Source organism: Ostrea edulis, chromosome 2 (assembly GCF_947568905.1).
Source record: "Ostrea edulis chromosome 2, xbOstEdul1.1, whole genome shotgun sequence".
Classification (NCBI taxonomy): Eukaryota; Metazoa; Mollusca; class Bivalvia; order Ostreida; family Ostreidae; genus Ostrea; species Ostrea edulis.
Genome location: NC_079165.1, coordinates 38,791,892 through 38,811,865, shown reverse-complemented (window position 1 = coordinate 38,811,865; position 19,974 = coordinate 38,791,892). Strand labels below are relative to the sequence as shown.

The window sequence follows — 19,974 nt, the reverse complement described above, 5'->3', positions numbered from 1 at the left end:
AATAGACTATTTATGTATAGCTGATGGGGTGATGCTGCATTTGGCACAAAATTGCTCCATTATAAGAATGAATCGTAACACCTTTGTCAGGAATTAGAATGGTCATTTATTGAGGAAATAAATGACAATAGTATTTTAACATATATACAAAAATATGTGTTAAACAGATTAACAAATCCGACTTTCCTTTGAATAATACAATGATGACATGGTGATGACTATAATCTGAGGTCAAGGTCAGACTGAATTATAGAAGGAAGTTTTTGTTGGTTTCTTACAGGAGTTTGTTAGCTAAACACTGATGTACAGGCCTGGAGGTTATAAATCTTTTTTGTGCTTGTTTTCATACTCATACTCTGTGCTCTAAATTATACTCATAAGTGAAGGTTATAAAACTTTATAAAATCATTCTCGTACTCAAATGGAGTACATGCTCAAGATTTTTCAAGTATGTTTTGAAGTTTGCTTGGATTTGTACTGGAAACAAACATGGCTGAGTATGAGTACAGTAAAAGTTTTATAACCTCCAGGCCAGATTGTTAATTGCTGTCTTGGCCTGTATTTCTCGAAACAATCTATTAAAGTCAAAACTTGGAATTAAGTCTGAGATTTTGTTCAATTTTTGACTGCTCAAATAAAAGAAAGCTGAAATTCATTTGAGATTTTTTCTGAGAAATCCAAGCCTGCTATATAAAACACCTCTCTGTCTAATGCAAAGAGTGGTATTATGAATTTTTTTAAACTAGCAAACTATGTTACGAGGATCACTGTGAAATAAATTGGGGTTGTTTATGGTTCATAAAAAGTGTGAAGCACTGCACAGTTTTACTGCAGAGCGGTCTATCATGAAATTGTGCTAAACTTTCCCAAGCAATTGTATAGCCCCTATAACATGTTTTGCTATTTACTGTGTTTCTTATGATAATCTAATGTTAACCAATATTTCATATTAATTTGCAAAATGAATATCATGACATCACTATGCTTTTACAATCAGACCATTTAAAAAAATAATTGATTTTTTTTAATCAATCATATCTGTCATTACAACTGAAAATTGATGCAATTTTCACTATTCTGACCAATGTTCAAAGTTTCATACAAAGAAAACTGATATAGAAAAATTGCTTTGTAATGAAATGTATTTAACTTTTTAAGAACATACATGTATGCGACATTTCTCAATAATATATAATTTTTCATAACATATTACGTACAACTCACTTGCATTCTATCTTGTTTCTACAAAAAATCTTGGAGTATATTGCCTTATCTGTTTTAGAGTAAGCATATTTTGATTTTTGTTGAAGTAAAATTGTAAAGTCAGCTCTTATGTATTACAATAAGTTGTATAAATGGAAAGAAGGAGGGAAAAATCTTTGAAACAATAGAGTATTGAACCTGGGACCCTCGCAGTACTAGATAGTTGATCTAACCACTGAGCTACCCAGGCCGATATTCAAAGTATGGTAATATTACTACAGTACAGAATTTAAATCTATTTCGTAAATCAATCAAGAACACCTCATATCAAGGGTTTGAAAAAACAATTTTAGAGAAAATGCTACACATGTTTTTACAGATGTTTTTGTAATACACTGTTCAAGGTTTACAAATCCCACTAAGTTTACAATATTCAGATATTGAATGAGCATACAAAAGTAGGTAAAGAAGGTCTTATAAAAGTATTATAATATGTTTTAAAAGAAACATATTTATTCCAACTTGCACAAGTTAGAGTTGTCTTATAGATTCATCTGATGTTTGGTACACATTAGAATTTGTTAAGTACTGTCTGGATTTGTCAAGTACTGACTAGATTTGTTAAGTAATGGCTGGGTTTGTTCAGTAATGTCTGGATTTATGAAGTAATGACTAATAGTTAATTGATGACTGGATATGTTAAGTACTGACTGGATTTTTTAAGTAATGACTATTAGTTAAGTAATGAATGGATTTTTTAAGTAAAGACTGGTTAGTTAAGTAAAGACTGGATTAGTTAAGTAAAGACTGGATTTTTTAAGTAATGACTGAATTTGTTAAGTACTGTCTGGATTTGTTAAGTAATGACTATTAGTTAAGTAATGACTGGATTTGTTAAATACTGTCTGGATTTGTTAAATACTGTCTGGATTTGTTAAGTAATGACTGAATTTGTTAAGTACTAACTGGATTTGCTAAGTACTGTCTGGATTTGTTAAGTAAAGACTGTATTTGTTAAGTTATGACTGGATTAGTTAAGTACTGTCTGAATTTGTTGAGTACTGTCTGGATTTGTTGAGTACTGACCAGATTTGTTAAGTACTGTCTGGATTTCTTTTAAGAACTTAAAGTACTTAAAAGTACTGGCGGATTTGTTAAGTATTTTCTGGATTTGTTAAGTATTTTCTGAATTTGTTAAGTATTTTCTGGATTTGTTAAGTATTTTCTGAATTTGTTAAGTATTTTCTGGATTTGTTTAGTACTGTCTGGATTAGTTAAGTAATGACTGGATTTGTTTAGTATTGACTAGGTTTGTTAAGTACTGACTGGATTTCTTAAGTACTGTCTGGATTTGTTAAGTACTGACTGGGTTTCTTGAGTAATGACTGTCTTTGTTAAGTAATGACTGTCTTGAGAAGGGCCTTGTGACTCTCAGTTGGATATAGTTAGGACATTGGTGGTGAGCGACCCTCGGACCCCATAGAAATTGGGATGGGACTTTATCCTTGAAGATTCCAGAGGATGATTGTGTCCTTAATTGTTTTGGGGGTGGGGGTAGGGATTGCTCCGTCTCCTATTTGTCAGTGTTGATTGTCCACAGATCCCCACAGCATATATAACCACGTGTATGAATTACTTTCACAAATTTCGATCCCATTGTCATCGTTTGTTATAGGCTTAGTATGTGCACAATTTATATATTTTATACAATGTACTACTGCATCAGGTTTCTCTTCAATACACTGTTTAAGTACCGGTACATGTACTGTAATGATAATATTGTGTATGGTGCAAGCATTTCAAAACCTGTATTGTTCAAGTATTTTTTCCCCTTTTGTATGCAGTGCTGTATTTTCGCTAACAAAGGATACCGGTCATTACACTCCTCTTCAGTGTCAGCAGAAGTTGTCGGAGTTTCATACTTACTGTGTAATGCCTACCTCAGATAGTGGAATCAAGCTCATTTTTCAAAAATGCTGCAACAGCTATCGGGATGAAAATACAAGTACAATTGTGCATGTACTTGAACCAGTTTAATGGCTACGTCGTGTATGCAAACTATTTCAAATTGAAAAGTTACAATGTAATAATATGTTTTGTGGCCCAAGAATAGGAAATGGTAAATAGCTAACCTATGAAAGTTTTCCCGGTTGTTTTTTTCTTTCTTTTTTTACAGTATCAAGACTAGGTTCTATTACACTTGTAGCCTAGTGTTTAATATGCTGGTAACGCAACTGTATTGGTACCGCGTCAAACCTAAGACACTTGACTGCGTATATACATGTAGTAGTGACTGTCCCTTTGACAAGCGTCTGGCAGTAAAAATGAAAGTCATGGGTTTTTCGGATTTGACCTTAATTAAGACCAGAGGTTCTGACTTTTTTCTCTTACACGTATGTTAGACGTACTTTAATTTGTACAGACTTCTAAAATTCAGTTTACTGAGGACACGAGAATCAGCCAAGGGTGAAGATGAGAGGACCTGAGGTAGCAAAGGTGACAATGTTAATGCAAATAACAATTTTTGGTATATAAGTTATAAGTCAATGTTTATCAATTATTAACATACTTGTTTCTGGTAAAATTAAAAGTTCTACGTCCCGTTCAAGATTTTTTCACTCTTATAAAGACATTGCCAGCCTTTGGAAGTGGCGCAAATTTTGATCTATGCATGGTGCCTAAGACCGTAGCAGTGAGGGTTCTTTTTCATGCCAACGCTCAAATCTTTTGTTATCTGTGTATTAGTAAACTAGGATATCAATCAAAGTCGTGATCAAAAATATTTTGGACAGATAGTTTGTTCCCTAATGCTTCTAATGTTTAGGTCGAGAATGTCAAGAACGTTGTCAAATGATGGACCATGATTGACCTCGATGTAGACCGGTAACGCCAACGGTAGCCTAGTAACATGGGTGCTCGTATCATAATCGGAGGGCCCTGGTTCTATTCTTGATCCCGGCGCTACGACAAACCGTTGACGCTTATCATAGGCAATGAGTTTTCCCTTCGCCAAACGCCAAACAAGTTGATGGTACAGGGATTTCAACAGTCTCGGTTGAAGTCAGCATTTCGCAAATTCTATGGTCGTTATAACGATCTAGTTCGTCAATACAACCTCGCATTGGGTCAAATGCTGTCTGACGTGTTTCATACCGATTGTTAAGCCGTTCTTGGCACACTGATTTTGACTGCGGATAACTCCGTTTACCTGATCAGGATATGGGGCTCACGGCGGGTGTGACCGGTCAACAGGGGATGCTTACTCCTCCTAGGCACCTGATCCCACCTCTGGTGTGTCCAGGGGTCCGTGTTTGCCCAACTATCTATTTTGTATTGCTTGTAGGAGTTATGAGATTGATCACTGTTCGTTATTTTCACCTTGCATTAGAAGTAAACGAGTCTTTCGGATATGACCTTAAAGAGGAGGTAAGGCGTTGGCATGACAAAGAACTTTCACAGTTACGACCGTAAGCGTCATGAATAGGTCCAGATTTGTGGCTCTTCATTTGCACCTGATAACGTCTCTTTATGAATGAAAACTTTCAAATGGGACGTAAAAACGTAACTACAGAAAAAAGTTAGCAATGGTGTTGATATAACTCAGGTCAGCTGAGGTTTTGTGGAAATGTGACGATGAACTGGTACACATTATTGTCTACTACACTGTACGTTGAAATAGTAATATGGTAATATCGTTTGTGGAAAAAAACCAACAACACAAGCTTAGTTTAGGATTTAAGTAGCCATTTTTGTGATATCATTTTGTTTTAAATGTTAAAGTCACCTCCAGTAAAATATCTGAAGCATGCTGGAGCGAATTGTTATTGGCGCACATTCTACACATTGATAACATTATTTTTCAGCATTAAGATATACTATCGAAAAGAAGAGGCATGAAAGAGAACCTTGGGGTACATGTACACGTGGTTTGAAGTGAGTTCAGCGTTAGTCCTATACATGATTTGTCGTCTGCTTGTGAGGAACGGTTACTATTAATGCTCAGAATACCTATGCTGCTGGAAGATTTCTGAAGAATACCTGTGTGGATTATATCACAATACATGTATTTAGTGTAATTATACATGTAGCTGTAAAATGGCGTAAAGCAATGCTCGCACTTCAGTCAATATTTGAATCACCGTACCATGTTGTCTTTGTTTGATATCCTGTATGCATGTGCACATGTAGCAATCTGAACTATGGGTGTGAAGTATAGGGTTATCATAAATGTTCTGATGTTGAGAAAATTCATATGTAGAGTTTGAGACACTTAGAATACGCGAAACCATAAATATCACTGTTATATTTAGAGACCCTTGTTTCTTATAATATTTACACACTGGTTCAAAATTTTGCAGAGAGACAATTGTACCTTCCGATCTGCTTGTGATGGATTAGTCTGGTCCCCGCCCCCGTCACTAATTGATCATTTGTTATTGGGGACCCCAATAACGAATGATCAATGAGTGGCGGGGGCGGGGACCAAACTAGTGATGGATTGATTATAATGAGTATGAAAAGACAAAATGTATATATATAAACACAAATTGGGCCTCTTTAATTAAAGAACAATTACTTGTCAGATAGGTTTGGTCTTATTTATTAATTATATCAGTTTGACGAAAGCCAGCCCCTACTATTTCACTGTGTTGCAAAGTCAGATTGTTACTATAAGTACCATGAAACACACCCACACCCACTTGAGGAACAAAGGATTCTAAGCGGAGAACGTGTGATTGCTGGACATGATCACCGTGTCTCCGTAATATCTAGTTTTTCCACTGTAATGTCTGCGTGGCTCTCCGTGAATAGCCTGTACTCTATGTAAATAACATAAGCCTGATCAATCTTTAAAGATTTGGGTTCGTAATTACGAATGTTATTGAAATGCAATGTGCATTGTAAATGAAATGTCAAGATCTGCTTCTTTTATTCTCATATCTGTCATCCAACTATATATTTTAAAAAACACCACGTACCAGGAAGTTCTTCTTTAATTTGTTATATCACAAAAGATAGCTTGTAATATTGCAGTTTTTGTACACCGTTAAATGGAAAATGAAATAAAACTGTTAGGACACATTTTTCAGAGTAGTTATGAATACCAATAAACATAATTATTTCAATATGTGCGATATCCATGTCTTGTTCGCTTACTTTATAATTTCTTTTTCTTTCTTTACAATTCATATTCATCATTTGAAAACATGTTTCAGATAGTGAATATTTGTACGAAATCAGGGAAAAAAGAAAAACAATATAAAATGAAATAAAATCCATCCGTTGCATAACTATGCAATACGGCATGTGTTGTAAGATTATAATTCCAATGTTATTTATTACAATTGTTTTGATTGGACAAAGATAAATCTAAACGAGAATTCACACATCAATAAATCCAAAAAAACGCTATGTATACATATGCGCTTGAAAACAAACAACATAGTGCGGGGAAAGTATTCAAATTATTGAAGATGATAATGCAGGGAACGAATTGGAATTATAAGAATCAAACATTCTTTTTGAAGAATTTATCGATGTGTAAACTCTGGACATTTTACTCACAAACTTAACATAAAAGTGCTTCGCACTTTTATTCAGTTTGTGAGTAAAATGTCCAGAGTTTACACATCGATAAATTCTTCAAAAAGAATGTTTAATCCTATAAATAATATTTTTCAAAGTTAAGTTTATTCTTGTTTAACCATAACTTTAGTGAAACTATACATATAGACAAATGGAGTTTCTTGCCGATTTTATTTTACATCAATGGATTTTGAATTGGGAGAATATCTAAAAATAGCTTAGGCTTAAGGTGTCACAAAGAGTTCAAATTATTTAGTGTCTGAAACAATATTATCTTCAATCTTTTAAAAAAAAATTAAAAACACCACCACCAAACTGCTTTAAATTGCAAATCAAATTAATTAAAACGTGCATATAGTAGTCAAACCGCTACATGTAACTAGTGTACATAAAAAAACCTTTCACTAATACTATTTTCTAATCTCACCTTTTGCTGAACTCATGATTGTTATTAATGTAATATTATAAGCAAGTTTAGGAACTGAACTGTCATTTTGCTCCTGTGTAAGCGGCCGTCTCCGGCTAGCTGGTTCACCTCTACTTTTTGTTTAGATTCCAAAATTACCACTACGTCATTGCCCCCCCCCCCCTTTTTTTTTTTTAGAATTACAAATCCCGTAAGTGGTAACCATCGGTATATTTAGGTACTACGTAGATAGAACCTTTATCTATATCATAATATTAGTTATGTTATAATCATATTTATATACATGTATTTTGTTAGTTTGTAAATATATATGGTCTTTATTATTATCATTACATGTAATATAAATGTATATTACTGCAGGTTTAATGTCCTATTCATACCATATATATATTTCACGAACATTAAACGAATCTATTTAAAATTAAATTCAGAAAAATATCACACCTAATGGATACGGGGCCCTATTGTGTTGCTCACAAATGTGGAAATGAAAACTTTGGCTGGTCTTTTGTCAAATTTAATGCGGATTCGTTTGAACGATCTACTTGTTTGTCTGGATATTGTTTGACTTTACTTGCCATTCGAGAATTTTTCATTCATGAAGAGACGTCATCAGTTTAAGGGAAGCGCCACTGATATGTAGCAGTGAGGGTTCCCTATCGTAAACTATTTGATTTCATCCCAGAATTATTATTATTATTTATTATTATACAAAATCTATAAAGCGCTAGATATAATATGAAATTACTCTTCAGTGCTGTACATACCACATAAAACACTTATGGACATAAGAGCATAAAAATTACTTAATAAATACTAGAGCGTAAAATGCAAGTTAAAAAAACATATAACTTTAAAAGGACTTGTAATGTTCACATGTAAAACTGCTATGTTGTCCATTGTAATAAGGTCAATTTAAAAACGAGCAACTTTAAATAAACACTAAGAAAGGAATAGCTCGAAAGTTTTAATTCATTCTTGACTAATTTAACTCTTAAGGTATGCATATAGACTGCATACCATGTCGACTAATAAAACAAAAAGAAAAATATTAATGTACAAATGTTTCACTTCTCTCACATTCATCATAATCACTTACACGTATGTGTTATCTTAAATCTTATAAGCTCAGCTTCTCCCGATTTATATATTTTTACTTTCACATTATTAAATCCCATTTTGTATCTTTTATAGTATTACCATTGATATTTCACAAAACTAAGTAACACATCAACACAGTTAGCACTAACAATGAATAAAACGTGCATTGTTGTTATTCGCATACAATTATTAGTTGAAGAACCACTCTTTAATCAAGTCCCCCCCCCCCTTCGAGATATCAAGGTTTAACTGTACTTGCTTTTTTTAATTTTCTTACAAAAGAGGTTTTCCAAAATCAAAATGAACAAATAAAAAATCAATCCGACTTAAAAAGAAACACCTTTAGTGTTTCCAGGATCCGTGTTTGTCTTATTCTTGATGTTGTATTCTTTATAGGAATTATGAGATCGATTGCTGTTCGTTATCTACACTTTTTATGTAGAGGACATTGTACACTTACATAAAGATTGGCTGCAAGCAGTTACTGAAGATACTGTTTACAGATAACATGGCCCAAGAGATGGTAAATAGAATATATATCACAATGTTAATACAGGCAAAATCCAATCTCTGTAGTTCAGTGCAGTTATATATTTAACACAATATAGGGCGACAACAATTTCTACGGAAAATTATATGTAACTGCCTCGGGTTCATTCAGCATACAACCCAAAATTAGCATACAATACATATTTGATCATGCATTCTGTTCTAAATTATGGTTTTAAGTGGGGGACTGTTGAATTCTGTTTGTGGGCTCTTAATCGAGAAGACATCAAAATCTGGCCGTTCACTAATCACTGACTTTTCCGGCGGCATTGAAAAGGGTTTAGAGCCACTTTTGTCGATATCTGGTAACATGGAATCCTCAAATTGATGTCTTGTAGATGGTTGTACAGGTTTTCTCAAGATACTCGTTGGCATTGTAATAGCAACAGCATTCTTTTTCCTTAAAATCATAATGGTAGAATTTAAAAAAAAAAGTTTTTGTATCACATATATTGCGTTATACTATTTTTAATTGTAAATCAATTTATAATTATAAAATTACTTTTGATGTTTCTTCACGACCGCAGCGATAACTATTGCTACAATAACAACTGCTACTATTCCAGTCACTGCACCAGCTGTAATCTCTACGAATTTGGTTTCTGTAAAAGGTAAGGTTAATTCTTCAATATTGTAGTATATACATGAAATTAGTCTAATCTACAATGATGAAGAACTATAGCACAAACCAGTAAGGTCTTGCAGTACCTTTTTCAGATGTAGAACTCGAAGATATGGTCTTCTACAATGTTTAAAAGACAAATGACATGTAAACTAAAGTTAATTTGATATAAAGAAAAGAGAATAATAAAGAAAACTAGAGAAAAACTCGTTGCAAAGCAACGAGAGGTCTTCCGTCGGAGCTGTGTGATATAAAAACCTTGAACTTTGAATAAAGGTGTACTATAAATTTTTATCGTAAGGTGTTTAATAAATTTATACTACTCAAGTACATGCGTGTATGATCTCATTCCACGAATCAGTCTTTTGAGGCGTGCATGTATGTGGGATTAAATTCTTTCAGCATTTAACTTTTCAGTCCCAATAATGAAGAAAAAATTACTATTTAAATTTATGAAATTTATGGCTCAGGACATACAATAAAGGTTTATTGCTGTTACCAATATTTTATCACACAACAAAATTATGATAGCATAATATTCAGACTGAAGAGAATAATTCGACGAGTTTGAATTATTTATATTTACAAATCAAATAAATTGCTCTCAAATCTTGACATGCCAAGAAATTCTTAGCAAAATCTCCGGTATAGAAAAACCGTTATAAATTAGTGACCGCAATTAAGAGATAAGCGACGGCTACTATTAATCAGCATGTAATATGGCCCTATTGAAGCCAACGAATTCAGACTGGACGGGATTTCTTGGCATGGTCATGATTTTTGTGTATTCAACTAAAACACTCAAATAACCCCATACCGGTTGTTTATTTGGTCAGTTTTGAAAATTATTTTTGCACATTAATGGCAAAAATTACAAATTGTGACAGCCCCCCCCCCCCCTTGCACTTCATCACATATTTTGAATGAATCGTTAGAGAACGTTGTAATTTATCACTTGTTTAAATTGATGCCAACAAGACTACACTCAAATCCACATGTTTTTCACATGTGTGTAAACAGCCTGAGTGCACCTCAGGAAGTAGCCTCAGGCAGCTACCAACATCAAATAGTTCCTTTGTATACAACTGATTTTTTTCCGAAAATTACACAAAATTTCCTAATCAGGGGTACAAAAATTAAGAGAAAAGAAGAAGAGGAAATGAGAAGAATCGCGATGGGGAAAAAATCATTCTTTTAAATATATGGAACTACCATTGACACATTAGACGATCGATCCCGATCCCGGCATATTTTGTAGAATATTGAATATACCTTTCTGTCTGCAGAATGTGTATTGATACAGTAGTTCATATTTTAAAAATTATTTTTACTACCCCCCCCCCTCCATCCCACCCTTTCAAATTTTCCGTTCCAAACTCGGCTATATCGTACTCGTTTACCATGCCAAGAAATTCTTAGCAAAATCTCCGGTATAGAAAAACCGTTATAAATCAGTGACCGCAATTAAGAGATAAGCGACGGCTACTATTAATCAGCATGTAATATGGCCCTATTGAAGCCAACGAATTCAGACTGGACGGGATTTCTTAATATGTATTTTATTAAATTTTAATATCTATCTGCTTAAATACATGTAGGTATATTATGTACACAGTGCGCACAGAAGACGCGTATGAATTTCACGCCAGGGGCACGTGCCGAAGTTACAAGATTTGGACCAGGAGTTCTGAATCAATGTTTAATCAAAGTCATTGTTTTTAAACAATAAAATAACAAATCATTTGAAATGAGACTGCTCGGCCATGGGTTTCTGAATATTCTATACGCATGTTTAGATTTGGTTTAATCATGATTATAAACTATTGATTTCAAAACATGTTCAGAAATAATTCGTTATGTTTGTAAAATGTATCCATTTTCTTTTTCACAACGAAGAGCTTGAGTAAAGCTTGTGTGTTCAGTTAAAGTAGTGTGAAATCACAGATCGCTAGTCCAGCAGCGATGAATCTCCGCTTTTAAACACACATTCAATTAGACATAACTGAGAAACGAACTGTATATTAAATTGCAGATTTTAAAATTGATGCCTGACTCAATGCTCTAGAGTTTTGAATTTAAAACAAATCAAACGTAAAACCAGGGACGTATAAACAAGTATATACATAACCAGAAAGACCGAATTATTCGAAAAATCCAATAGGAGGACAATGTTTACTTTGTGTACATGCCCTGGTTCACACGCGATGGTTCCTCGAGGTGGTTACGTAATTGTAAACAAAAACAAACCCCGCGGTGTATGCAAGATGCGTGTAGTTAATGACTGAGTTATTCTATGCTTGAAGTTTTGTTTCTTCAATTAATAACAAACGTAGAAGAGATAACCTTTTCCTTTTTTTTTTTCTTTGGAACGATTGTTTATATTAAAGCTACTAATAAAAAAAGAAAGTTGTCGATAGATGATTTTTAAAGGAACCATAGATCACGTTAAAACCTTATTTTAAAAGAATATTAGCATTTCATGAAGTCAGATTTATCAATTAAAGCAAGTTTATTTAAGTTATACGCATATTTCCCCCCTTCACCTACCTAATGATACGGTTACCTGTTTGCGGGTCAAGCTTTTTACTCATATATAACACAATACTCGAGCAAAATATTATGTTTATGAGATCAATAAGATGTTATAGAACAAATTTTCCAGCGAAAGCCATATCGAAATATTTACCGTTTTTGAGTTATAAAGCGAAAACTTTGAAGATCCCCAGATCCCTAATTGAAGGGGCCAGCCCCTTTTTAGGGATATCAAAAGAAAGCTCTTAACATTTCGCACAACTTTTGTTCTACATGTCTTAACAAAATATTTTTAGTTTAAAAGATACAGAGGAAAATATGTGTAATTTTTTGCTCCTTTAGGCGTCCTAATTTTTGAACCCTGTCAACCACCATTTCGAACGCTGTAATCAAAAAACAAAAAACGATGTGCACAACTACAATGCTCCTACTTTTCATTTTCAATGCATTTTCTGCTCAAGCTTATACAGTCTCGGAGCCTTTGTCTGGAAACCAAAGCCCCTAAGATTTCATTCAAAGGGGAATAACTCGTGAACAGAAGAGAATTTCTGAAATGTAGTACATGATTTTAAAATTTAAAATTGTTCTGTAAAGTTTATAAACCCTGAAAATTTGAGCAAAATCCATGCAGAAATGAGCGAGATATGAAGCTTCAAAGTTAGCGTCTAGGAAAAAGAGAGAAAAAAAGAATAATAAGAATAATCTTAACCAGCACAATCAGTAGAAGGTCTTCCTTTGTTACGGAAGACCTTAATTATCCATGGCTTCCATCATGAGTTACATATCAAATATGTATTTTTTCCCCAAAAACATAATTCATTATCTACGTTGGTTATATATTTCAATGACTCATCCAGTTGATAAAATGTTACTCACAGACGAATGACAAATAAGCGTTTGAACATCACAGTTGTACACTAAACCATCGAATATCAATAGAGATACGTGATTGCTATAAACGTTGCCATCGTAACTGAGAGAGATATTCCAGCCATGGATCGTTTGGTCAGCTTTCGTGGATCTCTTACGCCGTGTTGTGTCGGGTGGTTCTGGTATTTGGACTGATATCAAATTAAAGTGATGGAAGGTTGCAGTCTCTGTCTTGACGGATTCAGAATTTTGGATGTCAGGACTGTTTACCTGTTTGGGAATGTATTTCGGTTAAGGAAAACATACTTTCGATTTGAAAAAAAACCCAACACATTTCAATCTAATCTAATATAATGAAGCATTAAAAAGGAAACTGAAATCTCCGCTGGTCTTTACCTTGAAGTAAGCGAATTTTGCTGTCACATTTTCAGTATGGAAGAACCCCATTATGTTAGTTTTAGCACACTGCCTGGAACTTCTGTCACATAATCCATTTGTGGGAAGAAGAAAGTTGTGTGGAGGAATAGACAGATTGCCGGAGCAGTCATAGCCAAGATAGCCATCGAAACACGAACAAGTAGCTAAAAAGTAAATATGAATGCTATTCATCATATACCTACGGTCGTGCTCCGTCGGTAGAGCACATGCTATGTGAACAGAGGTTATAAGTTTAATCCCAGGTCCGAACAGGCCTAAGTCGTTGCTTGTAACGAGTATGCGAGCGGGTCTACCATCTAATTCTAATTAGATTATGTGTAGCGAATGGACGTAACATCTCAATGTCACTAGATTATGTGTAGCGAATGGATGTAACATCTCAATGTCACTAGATTATGTGTAGCGAATGGATGTAACATCTCAATGTCACTAGATTATGTGTAGCGAATGGATGTAACATCTCAATGTCACTAGATTATGTGTAGCGAATGGATGTAACATCTCAATGTCACTAGATTATGTGTAGCGAATGGATGTAACATCTCAATGTCACTAGATTATGTGTAGCGAATGGACGTAACATCTCAATGCAACTAGATTATGTGCAGCGAATGGACGTAACATCTCAATGTCACTAAATTATGTGTAGCGAATGGATGTAACATCTCAATGTCACTAGATTATGTGCAGCGAATGAACGTAACATCTCAATGTCACTAGATTATGTGTAGCGAATGGACGTAACATCTCAATGTCACTAGATTATGTGTAGCGAATGGACGTAACATCTCAATGTCACTAGATTATGTGCAGCGAATGAACGTAACATCTCAATGTAACTAGATTATGTGTAGCGAATGGACGTAACATATCAATGCAACTAGATTATGTGCAGCGAATGGACGTAACATCTCAATGTCACTAGATTATGTGTAGCGAATGGACGTAACATCTCAATGTCACTAGATTATGTGCAGCGAATGAACGTAACATCTCAATGTAACTAGATTATGTGTAGCGAATGGACGTAACATCTCAATGCAACTAGATTATGTGCAGCGAATGGACGTAACATCTCAATGTCACTAAATTATGTGTAGCGAATGGACGTAACATCTCAATGTAACTAGATTATGTGCAGCGAATGAACGTAACATCTCAATGTAACTAGATTATGTGCAGCGAATGAACGTAACATCTCAATGTAACTAGATTATGTGCAGCGAATGAACGTAACATCTCAATGTAACTAGATTATGTGCAGCGAATGGACGTAACATCTCAATGTAACTAGATTATGTGTAGCGAATGGACGTAACATCTCAATGTCACTAGATTATGTGTAGCGTATGGACGTAACATCTCAATGTCACTAGATTATGTGCAGCGAATGAACGTAACATCTCAATGTAACTAGATTATGTGTAGCGAATGGACGTAACATCTCAATGCAACTAGATTATGTGCAGCGAATGGACGTAACATCTCAATGTAACTAGATTATGTGTAGCGAATGGACGTAACATCTCAATGTCACTAGATTATGTGTAGCGAATGGATGTAACATCTCAATGTAACTAGATTATGTGTAGCGAATGGACGTAACATCTCAATGTAACTAGATTATGTGTAGCGAATGGATGTAACATCTCAATGTAACTAGATTATGTGTAGCGAATGGATTCGACATCCAATTCTAGTTACATGTGTATATTGCGATTGTTCCCTCCAAAAGGCGCAGTATTGGAAGTTGATAACCGCGGGTCCTTCGAATGATATCGTATGTCACAGTATGTACATTGTCACAATAAAGAATACTCAGTGTAAAATGGCTTAGAGCTTCTGGCAGAGGTCAAACTTTGATGCAATTTAATGAGTAAAACAACAAGGTACAGCTTCAATCCGTCCATCAATTGTTGTATGTCTCAGCGAGCTTATCCTGACTGGGTTCTCAAGATCTTCAATAGCCGAAAGTTTTGATACGTACTCTCAATTCTAGTGCCAAACATTTTGCATGTATTCATTGTAGTTACGAATATTGTCATTTAATAAAATTTTGCTATGATTACTACCTTTATCAATCGATAAAACAACAAAGAAAGGCATTTTATTATTTATATTTCTATGTATAAAGACGCGGGTTGCGTCGAAAATTTGAGTTTTAAATAACCAACAGTGTCGTGACCTTTTCAGTGCTTTTATATATATATATATATATATATATATATATATATATATATATATATATATAAAAGCACAAAAACCCAACAACACCCTGCTTTCTTAAAGTGTCGGATCTGAGAAGATACAAGGCCAGTAAAGAAATTTATAAAAGCACTGAAAAGGCCACGACACTGTTGGTTATTTAAAACTCGAATTTTCGACGCAACCCGCGTCTTTATCAAGAGACATATATCACATAAACAAATAACACGCAAAAAAGACAAGTATCGATAAACTACATTGATGACAAGAGTGATACACTGTTGTACTGAGCTGAGTGATAAAAATGGTGGTGGCTTCGTCGTAAAGCGTGTTTACAATCTCTACCCAGAGTTATCGTTCCCGCTACGCTCCACTAATACCTCTGTCAACGTCTAAAACGTTATATCAAAACATACAAAAACTAACTTAGCATATCGAACTGTAATGATAATATCTGAGCAAATCAAACACTTCTCTGAATTTTTTTAAAATCAGAAGATGGTAAATATGAGATACCTGAGCGAATTAGAATGTTTATATAAATATTCATTCATTCAATAATACTAGTATAATCATGGAATTCGTTGTTTTGTGAACCTACTTAAAGATTTAAAGCATAAAACTTAAACTTATAAAATTATTATCCATGATGCTATAGGTATAGGTAAGTTTTGCCAAGAATCTTGACATTTAGACGTTGACAGAGGCGTGTTTACTGACTATGGTTTAGAGAGTTTGTACCATGGTCGGGTCGGGATGAAAATAGAATTATTCTTGAAAATTACAGAAATCAGATAAATTTAGAGGGAAAACTTACAAAACAATGTGATTATGGAATAAAATGGTGGGAAGATAATGATATGGACTGATTAAGTTCAAAACAATATTAGGTAGGCCGTACCATTGATGATTCGGATATGGTGAACAGCGAAAAATAATGATTGCCAGAAGAACACGATCAAACAACAAACAAGGTCAATCAAAAGACACAGATCTAGCATTAAAATCAAAATCAACAATCAAATAGGTGAATGGGAGAGAAGTCTAAGGAAAAAGATACAGTATTATTTTTCAAGGTAATACACCTTTCAAGGTCAGACAAATTAAAGCCGCATTCTAGAAACCCCGACATCGCAACACAAAGAGCCATGCGAATCCGAACCTATGTGGATTTAGAATAATGTTTTACCATAGTTTAGAGGTCTTAAGATGATATATTAATAAAATATTCGTCTTCAAGGTCAATTCATTTTTTCCTTTATTTTAAAAAGCCGCAATGTCGAGACTAGAATATGAAAGGGAGAGAGAGAGAGAAAGAGCTATATAAATTCATATTGTAATGATTTCTTATGATGTTCTAACATAATTGGGAAGTATTGAAGGTCAAACAATAATCGCAATTTTGGGAATCCTCGTTATGGCTAAATAAAGGAACTCAAGGTTAAATAAAGGAACTCAAGGTCAGAGCCTTGAAACCGGGGAAACGAATTGTATTTATATTAATCAAACAAAATAAGATATCTTATCGGGTGAATTTTGGCGATTAGGCTATGGAAACTGATTTTAACTAGGGATTTATCCTGGATTCATGCGCGTGAAATCATTCAAATTATTCATTCCACCTGGACGGAATGATTTCAAACGGTGCATCCAGGATTTTTCTGTGCTTTTCAACTTGCTCTGACAAGCGCTGTTTGCTTTGCAAATTTAGCCATAACTCAGAAACGTTCCAAAGCTTCACTACAGGCAAAACGTATAAAATATTGGGTCAACTCTCCTGTAAAACGAACAACTGCATATACCTCATCAATTGTAAACAATGTGGACAACAATATGTTGGGGAAACTACAAACACCAGACTTAGGACCAACAACCACCGATCAACCATCAAAACCAAACGCGTGACCAAACCCGTAGGGGAACATTTCAACAAAGAAGCTCACATTTGGCAAGACATGCAAGTGGTTGTTATTGATCATAACCCAATATGGACCGATGCAGAGAGAAAGAGCACAGAAAAATCCTGGATGCACCGTTTGAAATCATTCCGTCCAGGTGGAATGAATAATTTGAATGATTTCACGCGCATGAATCCAGGATAAATCCCTAGTTAAAATCAGTTTCCATAGCCTAATCGCCAAAATTCACCCGATAAGATATCTTATTTTGTTTGATTAATATAAATACAATTCGTTTCCCCGGTTTCAAGGCTCTGACCTTGAGTTCCTTTATTTAACCTTGAGTTCCTTTATTTAGCCATAACGAGGATTCCCAAAATTGCGATTATTGTTTGACCTTCAATACTTCCCAATTATGTTAGAACATCATAAGAAATCATTACAATATGAATTTATATAGCTCTTTCTCTCTCTCTCCCTTTCATATTCTAGTCTCGACATTGCGGCTTTTTAAAATAAAGGAAACAAGAGGCCCATGGGCCACATCGCTCACCTGAGTCACCTTGGTCCATATCAGAAGATTTTCCATATCTATTTGCATGTAAAACCGTAGTCCTTATTATGGCCCCAAGCCTTCCCCTGGAGGCCATGGTTTTTGCAAACTTGAATCTACACTATGTCAGAAAGCTTTCATGTAAATGTGAACTTCTTTGGCCCAATGGTTCTTGAGAAGAAGATTTTTAAAGATTGTCCCTATATATTTGTATGTAAAACTTTGATCCCCTATTGTGGCCCCATCCTACCCCCCCCCCCGGGGGGGCATGATTTTAACAAACCTGAATCTGCACTATATCAGAAAGCTTTCATATAAATCTCAGCTTTTCTGGTTTAGTGGTTCTGGGAAGAAGATTTTTAAAGATTTTTCCTATATATTTGTATGTAAAACTTTGACCCCCTATTGTGGCCCCATCCGACCCCCGGGGGCCATGATCTTAACAATTTATAATCTGCACTATATCAGGAAGCTTTCATATAAACCTCAGCTTTTCTGGCTCAGTGGTTCTTGAGAAGAAGATTTTAAAAGATTTTTCCTATAAATTTGTATGTAAAACTTTGATGCCCCCCTTGAGGCCCCATCCAATCCCCGGGGTCCATGATTTTAACAAACTTGAATCTGCACTATATATAAAAAAAAAAACAAAAAAACAAACAAATTTTTTTTTGGACCTTTTGACCCCCTATTGTGGCCCCATCCGATCCCCGGGGGCCATGATTTTAACAATTTAGAATCTGTACTATATCAGGAAGCTTTCATATAAATCTCAGCTTTTCTGGCTCAGTGGTTCTTGAGAAGAAGATTTTTAAAGATTTTCCCTATATATTTGTATGTAAAACTTTGACCCCCTATTGTGGCCCCATCCGACCCCCGCGGGCCATGATTTTAACAATTCAGAATCTGCATTATATAAGAAAGCTTTCATATAAATCTCAGCTTTTCTGGCTCAGTGGTTCTTAAGAAGAAGAGTTTTAAAGATTTTCCCTATACATTTGTATGTAAAACTTTGATCCCCTATTGTGGCCCCATCCGACCCCCGGGGGCCATGATTTTAACAATTTAGAATCTGCATTATATAAGGAAACTTTCATATAAATCTCAGCTTTTCTGGCTCAGTGGTTCTTGAGAAGAAGATTTTTAAAGATTTTTCCTATATATTTGTATGTAAAACTTTGACCCCCTATTGTGACCCCATCCGACCCCCGGGGGCCATGATTTTAACAATTTAGAATTTGCATTATATAAGGAAGCTTTCATATAAATCTCAGCTTTTCTGGCTTAGTGGTTCTTGAGAAGAAGATTTTTAAAGATTTTTCCTATATATTTGTATGTAAAACTTTGGTCCCCTATTGTGGCCCCATCCGACCCCCGGGGGCCATGATTTTAACAATTTAGAATTTGCATTATATAGGAAGCTTTCATATAAATCTCAGCTTTTCTGGCTCAGTGGTTCTTGAGAAGAAGATTTTTAAAGATTGTCCCTATATATTTGTATGTAAAACTTTGATCCCCTATTGTGGCCCCATCCTACCCCCCCCCCGGGGGGGGGGGGCATGATTTTAACAAACCTGAATCTGCACTATATCAGAAAGCTTTCATATAAATCTCAGCTTTTCTGGTTTAGTGGTTCTGGGAAGAAGATTTTTAAAGATTTTTCCTATATATTTGTATGTAAAACTTTGACCCCCTATTGTGGCCCCATCCGACCCCCGGGGGCCATGATCTTAACAATTTATAATCTGCACTATATCAGGAAGCTTTCATATAAACCTCAGCTTTTCTGGCTCAGTGGTTCTTGAGAAGAAGATTTTAAAAGATTTTTCCTATAAATTTGTATGTAAAACTTTGATGCCCCCCTTGAGGCCCCATCCAATCCCCGGGGTCCATGATTTTAACAAACTTGAATCTGCACTATATATATAAAAAAAAACCAAAAAAACAAACAAATTTTTTTTTGGACCTTTTGACCCCCTATTGTGGCCCCATC

At 34.8% G+C, this 19,974-nt stretch overlaps 1 protein-coding gene across 1 annotated transcript in view; it reads right to left on the bottom strand.

Annotated features, from left to right (window-relative positions):
* Positions 1 to 6,179: 6,179 nt before the first annotated feature.
* The window catches only part of LOC125679144 (von Willebrand factor D and EGF domain-containing protein-like), a 31,987-nt gene continuing 18,192 nt past the window's right edge, over positions 6,180 to 19,974 (bottom strand). Inside the window, exons 15-19 of the mRNA XM_056153940.1 lie at positions 13,287 to 13,471; positions 12,897 to 13,160; positions 9,575 to 9,608; positions 9,369 to 9,468; positions 6,180 to 9,266 (exon numbers count right to left, since the gene is read on the bottom strand). Coding sequence (XP_056009915.1) covers positions 9,029 to 9,266; positions 9,369 to 9,468; positions 9,575 to 9,608; positions 12,897 to 13,160; positions 13,287 to 13,471 — 821 coding nt within the window. The 3' untranslated portion in view covers positions 6,180 to 9,028. The remainder of the gene's footprint in view (positions 9,267 to 9,368; positions 9,469 to 9,574; positions 9,609 to 12,896; positions 13,161 to 13,286; positions 13,472 to 19,974) is intronic.